We start from the raw sequence: 18,023 nt of genomic DNA, 5'->3' as shown, positions 1-18,023 counted from the left end.
TACCTGTTTCCTTCAGGAAGTGCAGCAACGTTGTCACCGCTCTCTGCGCCGGCGACGCGCACCGTCCAATCATCTTTGCCTCTGAAAGCGGTCCTAATTCCAGTCGGTGTACGTATTGCGGCCTGTAGATGGGGCTCCGCTGGACGTCGTAACGGGAACAAAGGTACCATCAGGTGCTGAATATTCCCTTCGATCCTGCAACAGCCGAAAATAAGCGCATCGCACATTCAAATGAGGAACGAATAATTCTTCGTAAATGCTAGCCCGAGCCAGAGGTGGCACAGCGAAAGCGCGTAAATGTTTGCTCAAGATGCTTTCTGAAGAATATCCTCGTAAACGGCATTGTCACACTTTTATTTGCAGTACACTTGAGCGCCCAAATCCTGTGGTAGTTACTGTTTTATTGAGCCATTGGTTTCAGTGTTTAAAAAAAAGTGTTTCTAGTGAAATTTCTGTATTGGTTAAACAAAACATTAATTGTGGGGTTATATGTACCAATATCACGATATTATTATGAGGCACGCCGTAGTGGGAGACTCCGGAATAATTTTGACCACCTGGGGTTTTTTAACGTGCACCCAATGCACGGGTGTTCCTACAATTTGCATCCATCGAAATGCGCCTTCAAATATAGGAAAGTCTAACGTGTAATCGTCTTCTTTAGTTCAGATACCTAAACATTAAATTATGGGGTTTTACGTGCCAAAACCACGATCTGATTATGAGGCACGCCGTAGTGAGGGACTCCGGAATAATTTCGACCACCTGCACCACCTGCACCTAAATTGATGTACACGGGTGTTTTCGCGTTTCGCCCCCATCGAAATGCGAAAACACCCGTGAACATCAATTTAGGTGGCCTCCATCAAAATGCGGCAGCCGTGGCTGGGATTTGATCCCGCGCTCTCAGGCTTAGCAGCCCAACACCATAGCCCCTAAGCAACCTCGGCGGGTGCAGTCGAAATACTATGAATCTGTCCAAGTGCGCTCGAAGGAACGCGGTTAATCACGACCTATGGCATCTAGATGGGCTAGTTGGTATGTAAGAGTATTTAAAGTTAGACCGCAGGTCATAATAAACAAGTTGGCAGCGTATGCTCCAACTTGTTGTGTTATGTTGTACTTCACGCCAGTCAGGTTTCGTATCTAGGTAATATAGTTTGGAAGGACACACGCAAGTTGCGCCAGTTGATGAGCGACGCTTTTGCGCGAGTTCGTGACAAGTCGTCTTTTGTTTGACTGTAGTGCTTTTCTTTCGAGGCACGTTTGGTAAGTTGCATTCATTATTATTCATTTCTCTGAGGATACTTTGGAACAACTTTGAGTTTTAGGAACGTTCTGCTAGGCAGAGGGCAATGTTGGTCTCTTCTGATCGTGGTAGAGGCAGATAAATTTTCTAGTTAATTTGATGTTTACTTTCAGGAAAACGCGACAGCTGAACGCTCGAGAAAGGATAGCGTCAGTGTTATTTTTTTTTCGCAGAGATATGTAGATAGTTCGCGTGAGTTTCCGTTAAACTAAGACTTTCTTTTCGGATTTCGCGAGTTCTGAAAATAACGCTGTATCAGGTTAGATACTGGTTATCCTGCAGTCTACTTCAGATGATTTTAGAAATCGCCGGATGGTTGTTCCCGCACGCACGTAGAGAGTACCGCGCCTTTGAAACGGGCTGCGCGGATCGTTTTTAGTTATGGTATACTCTACAGATTTCTTTTCTCTTCGACGTATTATGCAAGGGTATGAATAAGGCTGTGCATGTCTCGCACGCGTATTTAGAAGGCGGCAGCATTTGAGTTTCATTAGTGCGTAGAAGTACTTATAAATAAGCGCGAATCTCCTTGTAATCTTGAACGCGTAATTTGCGCAAGTTTTTTTTTTTTTTTCTTTAATGCGTGAGTCGTACGCAAGAGTTTTGACCGCGAAGTGAGCGCGAGTCTGATAGTACATCCGTGAAGTCAACGAGGCTCTCAGTGGCACTATTACGTGCGTTTATAACGGATGTAGTGAAGGAGTACGAACAGACAGTTCATGACGTTTGTGCCGCATAAGAAATTTCAATGACCATTTATTTAGGGTCGTCCTGCAGTTAAGTTGGAGGATTATGGTGATGTATACCTAGACGTGTAATGTTCTGTTCAGTTTTTTTTTTTTTTTTGTAGTACCGTAATTTGAAGGTCGTAAGTCCGAATCCTCCTCCAGTCCACTACATTTTCAGGCATGGAGTGGCGACTGACACCGGCAAAACAAACATATTAAAAAAATCGCCGAGAGCTAGTGGGGCTTTACTAGTCAAGGTGCAACGAAATTAGGAAGGCCCACTAAGCTTCAACAAAGTCACTGCCTCACCAGAACAGGAATTCGACTCCCTGGTGCAGTATACGGCTGCTATACCTCCCTAATGACTCCTGCAATTTACCCATGGCCCTCAGTCCCCAGCGGCTGCGACGCACCTGACCAAGGCGGAGGTGAGACCTGCGACGCGGCAAAGGGTGCTAAGAATCTCTGGGTCCGTACAGGCCGCCAATGGAAACTGAACATGGCAACGTACAACACGCGCTCCCTATCGAGTCAGGCTATGTTCAATAGCCTGGCAAGGGAACAAGAATTCAGGATCGCCAGTCAGCCTCGAGAGTCTGTAAATGAGTACGTTTATCTAGGTCAATAACTCATAGGGGATCCTGATCACGAGAAAGAAATTTATAGAAGAATAAAATTGGGCTGGAGTGCATACGGCAGGCATTGCCAAATCCTGACTGGGAGATTACCAGTGTCGTTGAAAAGAACAGTGTACAATAATTGCATTCTACCGGTGCTAACATATGGGGCAGAAACTTGGAGGTTAACAAAGAAGCTCGAGAACAAGTTAAGGACCGCACAAAGAGCGATGGAACGAAAAATGTTAGGCCTAACGTTAAGAGACGGGAAGAGAGCGGTGTGGATCAGAGAGCAAACAGGGATAACCGATATTCTAGTTGACATTAAGCGGGAAAAGTGGAGCTGGGCAGGCCATGTAATGCGTAGGATGGATAACCGTGGGACCATCAGAGTTACAGAATGGATACCAAGAGAAGGGAAGCACAGTCGAGGACGGCAGAAAACTAGGTGGGGTGATGAAGTTAGGAAACTTGCAGGCGCAAGTTGGAATCAGCTAGTGCAAGACAGGGGTAATTGGAGATCGCAGGGAGAGGCCTTCGTCCTGCAGCGGACATACATAATGCTGATGATGATGATAACGATGATGATGATGATGATGATTAATTGTATCCGTGCCATACGAAAATATTGTGCTCATTAACCTTTGATAGCAACAAGTAGAAAAAAATACTCACCCGCCGCGCTGGCTTAGCGGCTACGGTGTCGCGCTGCTAAGCACGTGGTCGCGGAATCAAATCCTGGCCGCGGCGGCCGCATTTCGATGGGGGCGAAATGCAAAAACGCCCGTGTACGGTGCATTGGGGGCACGTTAAAGATCCCCTGGTGGTAAAAATTCTTCCAGGGGCCCCCGCTACGGCGAGCCTCATAATAAGATCTTGGTTTTGGCACGTAAGACCCGAGATTTTTTTTTTTAAAGAATACTCCACTGCTGATACCACAATGAACGGTTGAATATTTATGATAAACTTCTCGGTTATCGATTCTTCAGGTTCATAACGTCACTCCATGGTATCTCTCTTCATTCTCTTCGGTAAAGAAGCTAGAGAAACTTCGTAGCCGCGGAAATTAACTCCTCAAGCGAGCAGTTCTAAGGGGAACACGAAAGATGACGATAGGAAAATATCGGCACCATCCAAATAAAGCATGCCACCTAAAACCATGCGTCCAACGTTTTTCTTTTGTTTTCTGTTCCACTGGTTGGTTGGAACGAAAGAGAGAGGGAGATAAGGCGAGAGAAAGCGAACTCTTTAATCCGCGTAAGAAGTGCTTTAATGTGTGGCTTCTGTTGACTGCGCGAATATTCGCACCGCCTTTTGCTAGCGGAAGTGGTTGAGCGCGGGAAAGAACGAGCAAAACTAAGTGTCAGCATTTCCATTTCTGCTAACCACGAGGGGGAGGGGGGGGGGGGGGGGGGGGCTCGCGGTTATACAAATGGCACTGTGCGTGTACCACACAGGGTTAAAGTTGCGTGCAGAGAAAAACAGAGACAAACAAAGGAGGCAATCCGCTTAATCAATAACTACACTTTTCGTTTTTTCGTCCGTGCTCCGCGAGAGGAAAGCGATAAAACATGCGCTCCGCGCTATCGGACCGACAGAATCGAGCCGCGGGCACAGGGTAAGGGTAGAGGGGGGAATGGGGGGGGGGAGAGAGAAAATAACGGAGAGAGAAAAAAAAGGTTTCCTTCCCAAGGCCCACGCGGTTGATTGGACGTATTGGACAAGCAATCACCCGTCCAGAAACGGGCGCAATAAATAACAAAATCGCGTTTTTTCCTGGTTTCGCCGTTCTGACATGACGCGGCGCTCGCCCGGCTCGCGGTTCTCCCTCATTTTTTTTTTTTTTTTCAAGTACCGGCCTCCATTTCGCATAGCAAATCGAGCGTAACAGCCGCCGTGCCCCTTTTCTCTCCTCTTTCTTCGCCCCTGCACAGGGTTCAGCCCGCCTCGTGCTTCCTTCGGTTCCGCATGCCAAATAGAAAACACGGCCAGTCAGATCGAGCACGACGAGAAGAGCGAGCAGCCAGACCGCAGCGTGCGTCCAGCAGCCCGCGTGTGCGCGCGCTCGCGCGCGCGTCAGCGGCCGCGTGCCCGAATTTACACGGCACAGCCAAAGGACCGCGCACATCGCGAACAGCAAGCAAAACATGGATCCGAAAACAAAGCGGGGCTTTCCTCTACGGTACGCAAAGAAATCGTTTCTTTTTCTTCTTCTGTTGCTCGGCCACAGTGCAGGCTGAGCTGATCCGTCCGCGTCGAGGAATACGCGCGCGGCGGGGCCCGGCAGCAGAGGAGGCACCGAGGCCGCTGAGCTCGAAAATAGCGCGCCGTCGCCTCCGCCGCTGCAGCCGCCCGGGAGCGCCCGCGCCCTTTTCCAGCTGATGGGGCCGGGACAAGCGGAGCTTGCTCCTTTGCGAGCCTGCCACACCGATGTCGACGGCACACAGCAGCTAGCAAAGCGTCGCCGGCGAGCGGTGCCACATTTCGCCGGCGCGGCTACACGGAATGGCCTGCGCTCGACGCGAGCCCCGCGCGTAATATAGAGGCCGCCACGTATGCTGAAGTATTCACGGGGACGCACGCTGCTAGAAAATGAAAATTTCAAGCGTGGGACATATTCGAATGAAGTATAAAGCTCGCAGTTGCTGCAATGGCAAGCTTTCCATTGCACTGAAAAAAAAAAAAAAAATGGGTGCCACGAAAATTGGTTGTCAGCCCCTTTAAGGCACATGTCTATATTGGAAAGTTGGAAGGAATCATAAAAAGTTTACCGCCGTGGTTATACATTTCAAAATGGTCATGTAGGCCAAAATTAGTGGCCTTAAATTATTCGTTAAATTTCTCTGATTACGCACGCGACCCCGCGAAGCGCGGTCCAACCTTCCCGTGGCGTAAAAGTGTTCCTCATCTTGAAATGCAAGGGTAGCAGTTCCCTTAATTGAAGATAATCTTATTATTTTTTGTTCTCCACTACATTCGTGGAGATGAAATTTTTAAAAAAGGAGGAGGTACACATCACGCATTATTTTTCTAAAACGCCGTTCCAATTCCCAGCAAATAGGAATTCACGCTTCACGGCGTTGACACCCTCAGTCACCGCGACGGCGTGTGGTGACAAAATTTTCATTATTTTAAGGCTGATAATGGTAAGGAAAAAAAAAACAAGCAAAGGAGCGGTCATAACGCACAATATAAGTGGCAGCATCTGCGAACAAAATTCGTGCCTTATGTCACGCTATAGTGCGCAAAATAATACCATACTTTTCAATTAAGAGATACTACCACATTTCAAGGAATTTTAACATGTTGCATTCAGGCCGATGAATAGCAACACGCCAAGGTATGTGCTATCATAAGGCACTTTGATAAGGCACCATCAGGATGAAAGCTGCTAATGAGGGTTCACTGGGGTATCAGGACTTCCTAAGTTTACCAATAAAGTGAGCATCTTTTTTAATAATAATAATAATAATAATAATAATAATAATAATAATAATAATAATAATAATAATAATAATAATAATAATAATAATAATATAATAATAATAATGTCTTCATCATTGCAGGAAGACAGAAATCAGCTACGAATGGCAAAATTGGTGAAACATTTAACACATTCGCACTAGACGCAAAAAAATATATATACATATATCAGACCTTCTTGAATAACAGTTTACCATAAGAAATGCAGCAAGCAAGAAAACACAACCTATCACAAAAAAACATAAGAAAAGATCGATAGAATGCGGACAGGACAAATGTAGAGCTGCGTAAATGACTCAAAACAAAGAACGAAAAGAAGGGAAACAGCGGGGCTATATTTTTGTGAATCACGACCATATAAAGCCAATAGGGAATGAAGCCAAGGAAATCATAGGGGTAATCAGCTGTGGTTGAAATTGAAAGCGTAGAAAATAATAAGCAAGAGATAAATGAAAGTGCAGGAAAAGATAACTTGTCGCCGGTATAGGGACCGAACTTAGCGTAATGCGAAGGTTGTGGGTTGGGTGGCCATCGGCGACAAGTTATCTTTCCGTCCACTTTCATTTCACTTTTGTTCATTATTTTCAAAATTTAAACTTCAGCTGATTACCCCTATCCTTTCCTTAGCTTCATTGCCTGCTGGCTTTATATGGCCGAAACGAAGAACGAAGTTCAGAACAAAACGAAAAGAACAAGATTGAAAGAAGTCAAGATGACTTTGCATAATAATAGGTTTAAAAGGCGAAAGTACTGGTTGAACAAAATATGTAAGGGAATAAGGGATTTCGAAGCAAGCCTGGGTATTTCTTTCGCGTTAGCCCTCAAATAAAAAGTTACTTCGCGGAAGATATTTAAGCAGCGGAACTACTACGTCACAAGCTTCAATAAATGGCGTTTGAAATCAGGTCTGCGCAGAAAACTTTGAATATCGAGTAAATCTTCTTTCTCCAATTTTGAATCCTTCTCGACAGCAGAAGTTTTGGACATTCGGTTCAGTTTGCCAGCTTCACCACCGCGCGGCGCACTGCGATCGCTGGGCGCTGGGCTAAGAATACAGAAATTGGCATTCTCGCGATGACGCAAGGCGGTCACGTACAGCTCTCTATTGTAGCTCCATTTCGTTTTTTTCCAAATCTATCTTTTTCGTGTGTGAAATTTGCGGTAATAGGTCGCTTATTAGAAGTGAAAATGAAGGTCAAAGTTCTATTTTACGAATTTCGCGCCGGAACCCCAGCGTCGGTGCATCCAGTGTGACGTCAAAGACTTCAAAGTATACGTTCTCGGATTTTCGCCGTTACGGCTCAGCAGCAGTTCTCGGAATTTGCCAAGTTGCGTCTTTGGCTCCTTCAGAATGCAGTATACTCCATCTTTATCAATAAATATTTAACTAGACCCGAGCACACACCACCAAATTCCATGACGTTACGGCCAGTCGAATTGAATTCTGGGGCTTCATGTACCAATACCTTGCCAAAACCATGATTTGATTATGAGGCACGCCGTAGTGGGGCACTCCGGAGTAATTTCTTTAACGTGTCCCCAATGCACGCAACACGCGCGTTTCTGCATTTCACCCCCTTCGAAATGCGACCGCCGCCGCCCGGATTTGATCCCGCGACCTCGTGCTTAGCAGCGCAGCACGATAGCCGCTAAGCCACCGCGGCGACTGACGTCACCGCGAGCTTGCGCATGAACGTCGAGGCGGCGTCGCCACCTGTGTCGCATATTTGGGTCTCATCTGGCTTATCAAGCCTCCTCTCGCGGCAGGAGTGGCTTTCTTGGCATTGTAGAATACGCAGTTAACATTGCAGCTCAAATTACCGTTTTCTTTAGTGTCCCCTTAGTCTACGACATGGTGCAAAAATAATAGACAGCTGTCTGAATCGCAATGGCGAATTCATGTTCGCTTAATCATACAATTTGATCTACGAGCGGAAAGCACACGGTCACGGTGTGTATGGATATGTTGTTCTAGACGAGGGGAAGCGTGTACATTTGCGCTTGCGGTGAATTTCTTGGCTTCCGAAATTTGCAAATGTGGAAGGATCTAGGCAATCTGGAGATAACTGTTCGAGAGAAAGGAAAACCGAACTCTTAAAGTGTACGTAGTCACTTCAATATCCAAATTTATGCAGGGATTTCTGCTTTATTCTGCGCAGTATTTCACTGCTACCATGAAATACCCTAATTCAAACTCTGCATGTGGTTGGAAAGAAACCGTAGCAGCTGAAAATAACACAACTGCATGCGTGGATTGTGGTTAGGCGTGTGGAATCTATAGTTCCCGGTCCACTGCGTTGCTGCTGCGTTTAAACATCCGTAAAATATGACGTGTCATCACTTATTTTCAGCTCGCGGCTGCTAGCTAGAGGCGCTTGCTGTTCATGTACAGAACTTAAACTCACGTGTACCCGAGCCTAAGCCACAAAATGCTTGTAGGGAGGTGTCTAGAGCGAAAAAGGGAGGCAGGCAGCGAAAACAACAACAAAAAAAGCGTTTCTGTACATATGTACGCATCAAAGAGAAACATAATGCAGTAAAAATTAATGTAAGTGTTCAACAAGAATTACAAGCAAGGAAATAAAAAAAGGGATAGAACGAAATGGACCTTTTACGAACACCGAGCGGTAATAAGGCGACATTGAGCGGGAGCATTGATAACCTCCCAAACATGTGGAAACTAGCTTCAATATCAAGGCACCACACTAAGGTGAAATTCAGAAAAACAAATTGCAGTATAGAAGCCATCTCACGATGACTGTCGACGGTAATGCGTTAGCATTGAATTAATATAGCCATACAACGTATTGCCGCCGTCTAAGCGAGGTATGTATGAGGCGTGTACTGCAGCGGGACTCCTCTTCCCTAATAGCGCTCGGTGTCATCTAGCGGCGGTGCCGCGACGCCTGCGCATGTCCTCCGAAATGCATGGCGCGCCGGTGCCTGCGAACGCTAAGAATTGTTCCCTCGCTTGCGGCGCACTCAGTGGTACGTACTCATTGACCGAAGTTGGCGAAAGGTTCATTGAAGAGCGGCACATACCCGGTGCATTCATGGCGCAAGCTGCTAATGCGTCAGGTTGCTGTCCTCGAGGAACCCCTGTGACGTGGGTTCCGCTCAGCATCGCAGAAGGTTCTCAATGTTACAAAACGCAGAGCAGCACACAATCACTGTGAATATTGCTAAGGGTGACGGAACAGCGCGAAGGAGAGCAGAGCAAACCTAATCGGCACGTCTTAGTGCTCTAGAAACCGAAGCGAATCTATGTTTTTTGATAACGTTTATTTATGGCCACGGACACTACATGCGTGCCAAAAAGACATTGAAATGTTTTTTTTTTCAGTTAAACCAAGTTAGTGTAATAATTAATTATTTGTAATTGGTTTGCTGAGCCATCCACGACTATAGTATAGCGATAACTCTACTACTCCAGGTACAAACCCAGAAAACGCCTGGTTCCATAAATCTGACCTTCAAGCTCAGCCAAGGTCAAACTGGGACTTAGCCTGCCACTACCGGCGGCTGCGGCTTACGCCGCGTGGGCGCCCATATCTTGAAAGCGATCTGCGATGTGGACAAAGTGCGCAGTCGCGCGGGCGTCATCTTCAAAGCAATCTGCGATGTGTACAAAGTTGCGCCGAGTGCTGGTAGTTTCGTATGCGCTGTGCTTTCGACGTTTAGTTAGCGTTGAAGCGAAGTGAAGCATGAAGGTCAATTCGCTCGCTGCTGGAGCCGCGCCGAGCAGCGTCTGTGTCCTTTCCCAAAGAAAGTAAAACTGTGCTATCGCTCGGCAAACTTGGTTTAACCGCGTTCAACTAATTAATAATTAGTTTTTTTAATTAGGTAATTTTTGCATTTCGCTCCCACCGGATTGCAACAGTTGCTGCCTAGCATCGAACACGCGATGCTGTGGTCAGCGCCAGAACGACGCAGACATCTGAGCCACCGCGGGCGGCGGGACACATAGTTGTTCTAGCGCCGTGTTGATGTATATTTAATTTGTTCTTAGAAAACCGAAATGAAGCAGAATAGGCGGTTAAACTGTCGCAGTGGGACGAGTAATGCGCTATTGCTTTCCAATCAAAGGTCAATCATGGGTGCCGAACACTCCATTTGCCCCCCTTTTGGAAAAGCAATGAAGCACGAACATATATAATCGACAGCCGGCGGTTGCCTGTGGTCTGTAACAAATTGTCGCTTATTTGTCGAGACTGCAAAAAAGGATTGGAGGAATTTAAAAGTAACATACACACTCCATTCGTCCAAAGTAGAGGCCGAGAGATGGAAGAAAAAAATTGGATAATGGGGTGAAAGATGGTGATGACTTAGGGCAGTTTTAGTGGGTGGGTCTATCTTTGTCGAGAAAGGCGAACCGATCCTTTAAAAATATAGGCACCCTGTCTGAGGCAATACTCCACTTCGTTATTCCCATCTTTTTGCAGTCGTTATATGTGACGAGATTATTTTATTTATTTATGAAAAAAGACCAATGTTAGAAGAAGAAAAAAAGAGGAGAGAAAGCGAGATATTTACGAGTGAATTAGGACAGCAAGTTGTGTTAGTTTGGGACAGCGCTAGCATTGTATTCATGCATGACTTCGCCGTGATCTTGCCAACTTGCAGTTGCGCAATAGTCGTGAGGTAAAAGCTTCGAAGCGTTGCGTCTGCTTCCCAAGGAAAGACAGAAACAGCGAGAAACCGTCGCTTACTCGGCTGCCGAAAAATTATCATTATCGCAAAACGGCAAGAGCTTAGATCGCCATGTAATGGGAAAAACGTATCTCCCGTTTTGGTCACGAAGTGACCGAAATTAGTGCTCTGCTCATAATGAACGGTTACTTATACAAGAAAGAAAAATTTATCTCCCGAAAGTATACTTCATCAGCGCGGCGACACGTGGTAATGAGCAATGAGGCCCGGTATCGGTGGTTCACTTTCGGCTAGGTGAGACAGCGGGCGCGGGGGCCCTGGCCGAGGCCTCGCGTGCACGCGCCCCTCGGCGGCGGGGCACGCCGCCGAGCCGAGACAAAGAGGAGCGTTTGAGGGGCGGCTTCGGCGACGAGCAGGTGCACCGGCGCCCGTCATTTCGCGCTTCCTCGGTGAAGGCTTGGTTAAATTTCGGCGACACGGTGCCCACGCGGAAAGAAACCCTGCGGAGCACGGCTTGCGGCTTTGTTGCTTTTGCTGTTTTCCGGTCGGCGCGTTGCCGTTCTATTCGCGGACGTCCGGCGCGCGCGTCTTTTCTCGTGCCGAGGGGATCGTGCCCCGCTGGCGGGGATCCCCGCGTCCTCCTCCCTGGATGCGCCCGCGGCGTCGCTGGCTGCTCGCGCGATGCGCAATGGTCCGCCGCTGCCGCACGCGGTCCATCGCCTCGGCTATACGCGGCGCCTCTTTACGAAAGCGGCCTTCACGCAGTGACGAGCTTCGTGCGCGAGCGTCGCCGTCCGCGGGCGCTGTTTCTTTTGCTGGCTGCTGCGACCCAGACATCCCGCGATGTCATACATGGAGAGAGAGCGTGTGCACTCGGGCTTGAGGTTTGCGCTGCCGTCTCGTCGCACTTGATGGGCCGCGTTTTACGTGAACGGCGACGGCGAGAACCGACTCCGCGCGTTTTTCTCGGCATAAAAGGAGTGTCACAAAGGAGTAACGTATGTCGTGTTTGCTGCGCTTTGTCTAAAGGAAAACGTCGTCCTCTTCGGAAAGCAGCGATTCCACACGGCGTCTTCGGCTTTGAGAATCCCTGTATAAAATCCCCTAGGCAAAACGCCTTATAGTGCAAAGAAGACCACAAAGGCGCATTCAGGCGTCCCTGTATAGTAGCTGAATTTTGAGCTGAGGGCCAAATACATGCGGGAAAAGTAAAACCTGGTCTTCGGAAAAAGTGTAAAATGATGTGCTCAGGAAAGACAGCCGACCTTCGTAATGCAGTTCGCACTTGTTTCATTCTTGCGAAGAAGTGTCTACACGCACGTTCGTTCGTGGGTATGTAACTGCTTGCGTGCGCGTCCACGTCTTTGTGCGTTCGTCTGTCTGGGTAAAAAAAAATATGAAAGAAAATTTTTGTCATAACAATGGAAACTGTGTCATGTTTTGGGACGCGCTGTTGTCATCACGTCGGAAGATTCAGACGTGGCGGCAGGAATTTCTGTCACAACAAGAGAAACCTCACTACCCCGACAAGACAGCTTGTTGTCACGATATGCAAGTTTTATCGTATATAGCAACAGTGGCGTATGTCATGTGTCTCATGTGCTGTTGTTATAGGAAGATTATTTATGTTGTGATGATAGAAATCGTTTGATTCGCGATTCTTCTTCTGCTATGCCATATCTTACGTCGTCTTCGTGAGCCATATTTTTTTAATTCGCATTTGTATGGTCTTAATAAATTGTGTTTACCACTTATAGAACCGATAATTCCCGTGGTTCGTTAGTGATGTTGGAATGTATTGCTGTGCGCACAAATTTCACTGTTGGCTATTGTATGGTAAGCTAAATCGCCGACTTTTCGCATTGTGTCGGTGTTTTTAGCCGTATGTATTCGGCCAGGATAACATGAAAGCTGAACGTAATATACCTTTCTGGTCTTATTGACACGTGTGCTTCTTTCCCTATACTGCGTCTGCGCGAAAATAACAGCGTATCACGACTAATCCGGCACTGGGGCGTTTAATGGATGTCATTGTAGACCATGACGTTCATTTTTGTGTTCAAAGAAACACAACCTGTATGCTATAAAGATAAAACTGTGGTATCATTCGCAGCAACCATTAAAAAGAAAAGGCAAATCTGGCAAAGTTATAATGTGCCGACTCAACGACTAAAGCCCTATGAATGTACGACATATTCAAGAGCCAAGGAGTCACCGGCGCCATATTTGTTCGCCAGCATCTTCTGATATCATGTCAATAAAAAAAAAGGGAAAATGGCTGGCATTTGGAAAACTTATAAAGTATACCCTACTCTGCGTGTCCACACAGTGCTAGTCATGCACACTTCAAAATTTACGCACGGCATAATCGTGTTACTTCGCTTGTTCGCGCTTAATCTCAACTCTGTGTTTGGCTTTCTAAAATTTTGACTCCTGTGTCAATGAACTATGCGAACACTGTATGTTTCCTTCACGCGCACATAACATGAATGTTGCGTGTGCTCCTACGTATCTGAATTGCATTTTATCTGTGGCATTAGTTTCTTGTAGTTACTTTATGCGCCAAGTTGATTGAGACACTCATTTACTATGGTATTGGAAACGCTGGCAACAAATATGCCGCCGGCTTCTCCACCACGTCAGTTGGTAGCATGAATGAAAGGTTGGGGCGAGGTGAAGCGAAGGTTTACAGCTGTTAAGGAGAGAGAAGAAGAAAAGAAATACAGAAAGCAGAGATGTGAAACAGAAAAGCATCTGGTTGGCTACCCTAGGCTGGCGGAAGGAATTGTTACACAGTTCGCTACCACATACAGGGCAGTCATTTGCAGTAATAATAATAAAAAAACATCACATCAAGAAAATATAAATATCGCACTTTCCGCATATTTTGAGACAGTGAGCGACGAAAATAATCTTCTAGTTTACACCGAGAGTCACTTTCAGGGTGAAAAAAAAAGTCAAAGGAGATTCTGCACAGTTTAGCGACCGACACCAACTGTGCACTAAATAAGAACGAAAAAAGAAAAGGATGCGTCCACTTGGCTAGGTCGTTTTTTTGCCGCCAAACGCACTGCGCGTCGCTCACGTCGCTCGCGCCTCGAGTGACCCGTATTATTCCTATCGCAATAAAACTCCCGCTGCTTAGCTTCGGCGATCTGATGATAGCCGACGTACGCAGCACAACATGGCCGATGGCCTTCACGGCGTCACTGATTAGTCCGCCGATTGACCACATAGAGTGTTCCATACGCTTTTGCTTGTGTCACTGAGGGAATTACAACATCACTGATGCTGGCCGCGAAGGTCGCGGTGCGCCGCCCTGTTGCGGAGCGGGGAAGGTGAACCAAGCAGTTAGCATTTCCGAGGATGCCACAATTTAGGAGCACTTAAAGAGTCATATCCAGCAGAAAACAAGTGGGGAAAGTTCGGTCAATATTGACAATAAGACACCAGAGCTGTGTTCAGAGGCAAAACCTGACATTGTTTTAATGTGCAAGTGCACCAGTTCTGGGAAAATGATAAGCAAACGGTAAAATACAAATTAGGACAGCCAGGTTCGGTGTCTGTGCTCAAGGGAAGTGACATATTAGTGCGTTTTTTTTTTTTTTGAGCTTCGATGACCAATGCACTGCTTTATCCGCGTAGGGAAATCTTACATTTTATGCGTTTCTACTTCAATAGTCATGCTTGATTATGCCGTAAACTGTCTATGCATACACGCGTCGTATAACGTGAAGTAATGTTCTTTTGTGCTCATATATAATGAAAGCGGAAGCGAAGTATTGAAAGAGGGAGTTTGAAGCATCGTGGCACCATAGAAAACAATTAGAAAGGCCTGCAAAGCCGCGACTTACCGTGCACTTCTTACGGTCTACAACAGCAGTTCTCCTAAGCTGCTCATAAATTATGCATTCGCGAGCAAACGCCGAATACACACGCTTATATTTCGCAAGTTTCCTTAATTATTATGACGCTATTCATGTTTACTTTGTCAAGGGATTTCAATGTGGCACCCTGCTCATCCGATGGTTTTTTCTTCTATCTTTCAGCGTTGGCAGTCACACTCCTGACAATAACAAGCAGCATGATTGCAGGTAAGATCTTTCTTTCTTTTCGTATGGCGCTAATGCATGGTAAGGATGAAAAGAAATTGTTTCCCACGTCCAAGCATGAATTAAGTCTCTTTTTTTGCGTTGCCATCACTCCAGCTGCAGTGAGATTAATATAATTTTAGTATGGATAATTGAGCCATCAGAACTCTTCCGAAAATTAAGTTCCATTAATTTAAACAAGGCTTATGTGAACAGTAAACAAAGCAGTGCAAAGAAAGTAGAACAGAATATGTAAATAGGAGGGTGGGTAAGCTTTAAAAGAAACGCAGAAAAGAAAAGCTAGTTTTAGAAATTAATGCAATAATAATCATAATAAATCGTCGGGCCTTCCACTCTGTGAAGGTGGTTAACCAGCTATGCTGAAATGTGCGGCCTCGGTGTTTATCACTAGGTTAATCCAGAGGGTTCATTAAAGTATTTCTCAATTATGAGGTTACACACACGTTCGGCTGTGACGGATGGATGGAAAACTTTATTTGGTCCTGCAAGGCTATGGGGTAACCCATAGAAGGGCTAATCCCACGTCGGGACCGGAAGACGGAGCTTCGCGGCCGCGTCGTGGGCTTGCTGGACCGCAGTCCGGCTGGGACGGAGAGAACGCCGTCACTGACGGTATGCCCGCAGTCCGCCGTTGTCGCTTGCGTTCGATGTCTCGAGTTAGCTCGGCGGCGTGGTTAGCAGCATTAACCCGCCATTGCCGCTTGCGGTTCTTCGAAATTAAATTGCTTCAAAATTAAATCTGTCCGTTACCGGTAAGACAATGAATGGCTCGTACCCCCTTAAGCAATGGCTCATACCCCCGTAAACGCGGTCTCCCCATTACGACGACAGAAGAGAAGTGAAATTCTACGCTGGAATGATAAGCGGCAGCGCAGCCAGCTGTGGAAGAAGATGACGACGACGAACGCGGGAGCAGTGGCACGAGCACGAGCCAACGAGCCAGCTGCGCAAGAAGACGACGATGCTCAGCTCAATGCCGATGGTGATAGTTTTCTGTGGACAAGTGATTTCGCCTATCGATATAATGGTTCGCTTTAAAAATGCATACTTCATTTAACAACCCAGAAATATTGGAAGTCCACCCTCTCTCTCTACGAAACTCTCGCAGCTTCAGGTTAAGCACACATGACAGCGCCTGCACACCCCGGCCAAGTTCTCTCTCAAAGTGATGCTTGCAGCTGTTGTATGGCACGATTACGGGCGTGAATCGTAATAACAATTCCCGTGTCGCAAAGCTTCTCGTTAACAGCATTACGCGACTGGGTCTGTAATTAGCGCGCATACGGGAATATCTGGTCATTCGACCTTGACACATGCCATCACAGTCTTAAATCCTGCGCGCCGTCTCTTGGCACGGCACCGTGTTATTCCGTGACGTGGCTGAATGGGAAAACCTAGTTTGATAACGTGATAGCATGATGGTACATCAAGCGGCTCTTTCTAATCAAAATTTAAACGAGCCTTCAAAGTTATCTAGTGAACGCATGAATAGAACAAATATTGATGTCAAGGAATCCATAGGGAATATGAACATTATTTTGAAGTATACTTTCGAGTAATTCGATAGTGAGGTTTAAAATTGAATCCCAAATTAACCTTCATCTTGTATCTTGTTCCGTGACATGGAAACAGATCTAAGGGTGCCTGAAGTATCTAAGTTTGCTGCAATACTGCAGGGACCCTCTTTATTTCGACATACAGCTGCCTTTATTACCTAAAGAGGGAGAGAGAGAGAGAGAAACAAGGAAGAAACGAGTGCCAAATTAAAGAAGCTCTTATTTGCATTTCTGCATAACTTGCATGTGCACTAGCTGGAACATGTACTACGTACAGAGGACGGCATAAGAGAGCCAACTGCTAACACGCATTGCCTTCGGAGCCGCCAGACTAGTTTGTGTGTGCGTCTCTGTGGGTGAAGGTGCCCACTGTGTGTATGTAGGTTTTCTATCACTGTGCGTATCACATTTCTCACCCAACATCCGGAGTAGCAAGACAGGCAAACATCTCTGAATTTTTATTGAATTTGAATTATTTATTTATTTATTTATTTATTTATTTATTTGAATTATTTATTTTATTGAATTATTTTGGGGTTTTACGTGCCAAAACGGCCATTTCATTATGAGGCATGCCGTAGTGGGGGACTCCGGATTAAATTTGACCACCAGGGGATCTTTAACGTGCCCCCAACGCACGGGACACGGGCGTTTTTGCATTTCGCCCCCATCGAAATGCGTCCACCGCGGCCGGGATTTGATCTCGCGACGATCGTGCTTTGCAGCGCAACACCGTAACCGCTAAGCCACCGCGGCGGGTTGGATTTTCATTAAAGATAGCAATACCTCCAAGCTATAAAATAAGATCATGTGGGTGGAAGTTAGAAGACTGTGTTTGTGTTGGTTCTCTCAGGCGTCGATTCTTCCAGCAGGAACGTCAAACACTTGGATACAGACCAGTGCACTAAAGAGTATAAGCGAACAAATCTGAGATGAATCTTTTCCGTCAAAAGGCCGGCTCCACGTTGCCAAATATAAACGATTTCTTGCGTACGCAAGAAACGCTCTGGCCTAACAGGAAGAAGATGAAGAAAGGCAAGGAAGAGGGAGCCATTAAAGTAAACGCGACTAGCTACTTTTGAAGGCAAGCAAGCAAGCAAGTAAACGCGACTTCGAGGGGACAAAAGAAAACACTGCGTCGGGCTGTCAGCCTCTGCAAGCAAACAAAATTCCTTTCATCATTTCCACCTCTCGCGCATTTGAATAATTTATATGATCGTCAATTCGACGGACGTGCCGCATATTTCGTCCATCTGCCGTGAGAAACTCCACGAGAACTGTGAGATTCCCACTATTCTAACTAAAGCCGCTGGTAGTACGCGGTATCCAAATTATTACGCGCGCTGCGCATTATTATGGAAATCTCCCGCTGTTCCTTTATTTCAGCCCGGTGCACAAAGAGTGTCGTAGCAATATCCTCAATAGGGTTATTGAGACCCGCACGGCCAAAAAGCTTAGTCTGCGTGCGCGTGCGCGCACGTGTGTGTGTGTGTGTGTGTGTGTGTGTGTGTGTGTGTGTGTGTGTGTGTGTGTGTGTGTGTGCGTGCGTGTGTGTGTGTGTGTGTGTG

At 46.4% G+C, this 18,023-nt stretch overlaps 1 protein-coding gene across 1 annotated transcript in view; it reads left to right on the top strand.

Moving 5' to 3' along the window:
• The window catches only part of LOC119436074 (neuropilin and tolloid-like protein 2), a 396,223-nt gene that overhangs the window by 197,159 nt on the left and 181,041 nt on the right, over nucleotides 1-18,023 (top strand). The window contains exon 2 of the mRNA XM_037702821.2: nucleotides 14,837-14,881. Within this exon, the coding sequence (XP_037558749.1) occupies nucleotides 14,837-14,881 (45 nt within the window). The remainder of the gene's footprint in view (nucleotides 1-14,836; nucleotides 14,882-18,023) is intronic.

The sequence above is a fragment of the Dermacentor silvarum genome, chromosome 1, assembly GCF_013339745.2.
Source record: "Dermacentor silvarum isolate Dsil-2018 chromosome 1, BIME_Dsil_1.4, whole genome shotgun sequence".
Taxonomy (NCBI): Eukaryota; Metazoa; Arthropoda; class Arachnida; order Ixodida; family Ixodidae; genus Dermacentor; species Dermacentor silvarum.
The sequence above is the reverse complement of the archived record's forward strand: the minus strand, read 5'-3'. Positions and strand labels throughout refer to the sequence as shown.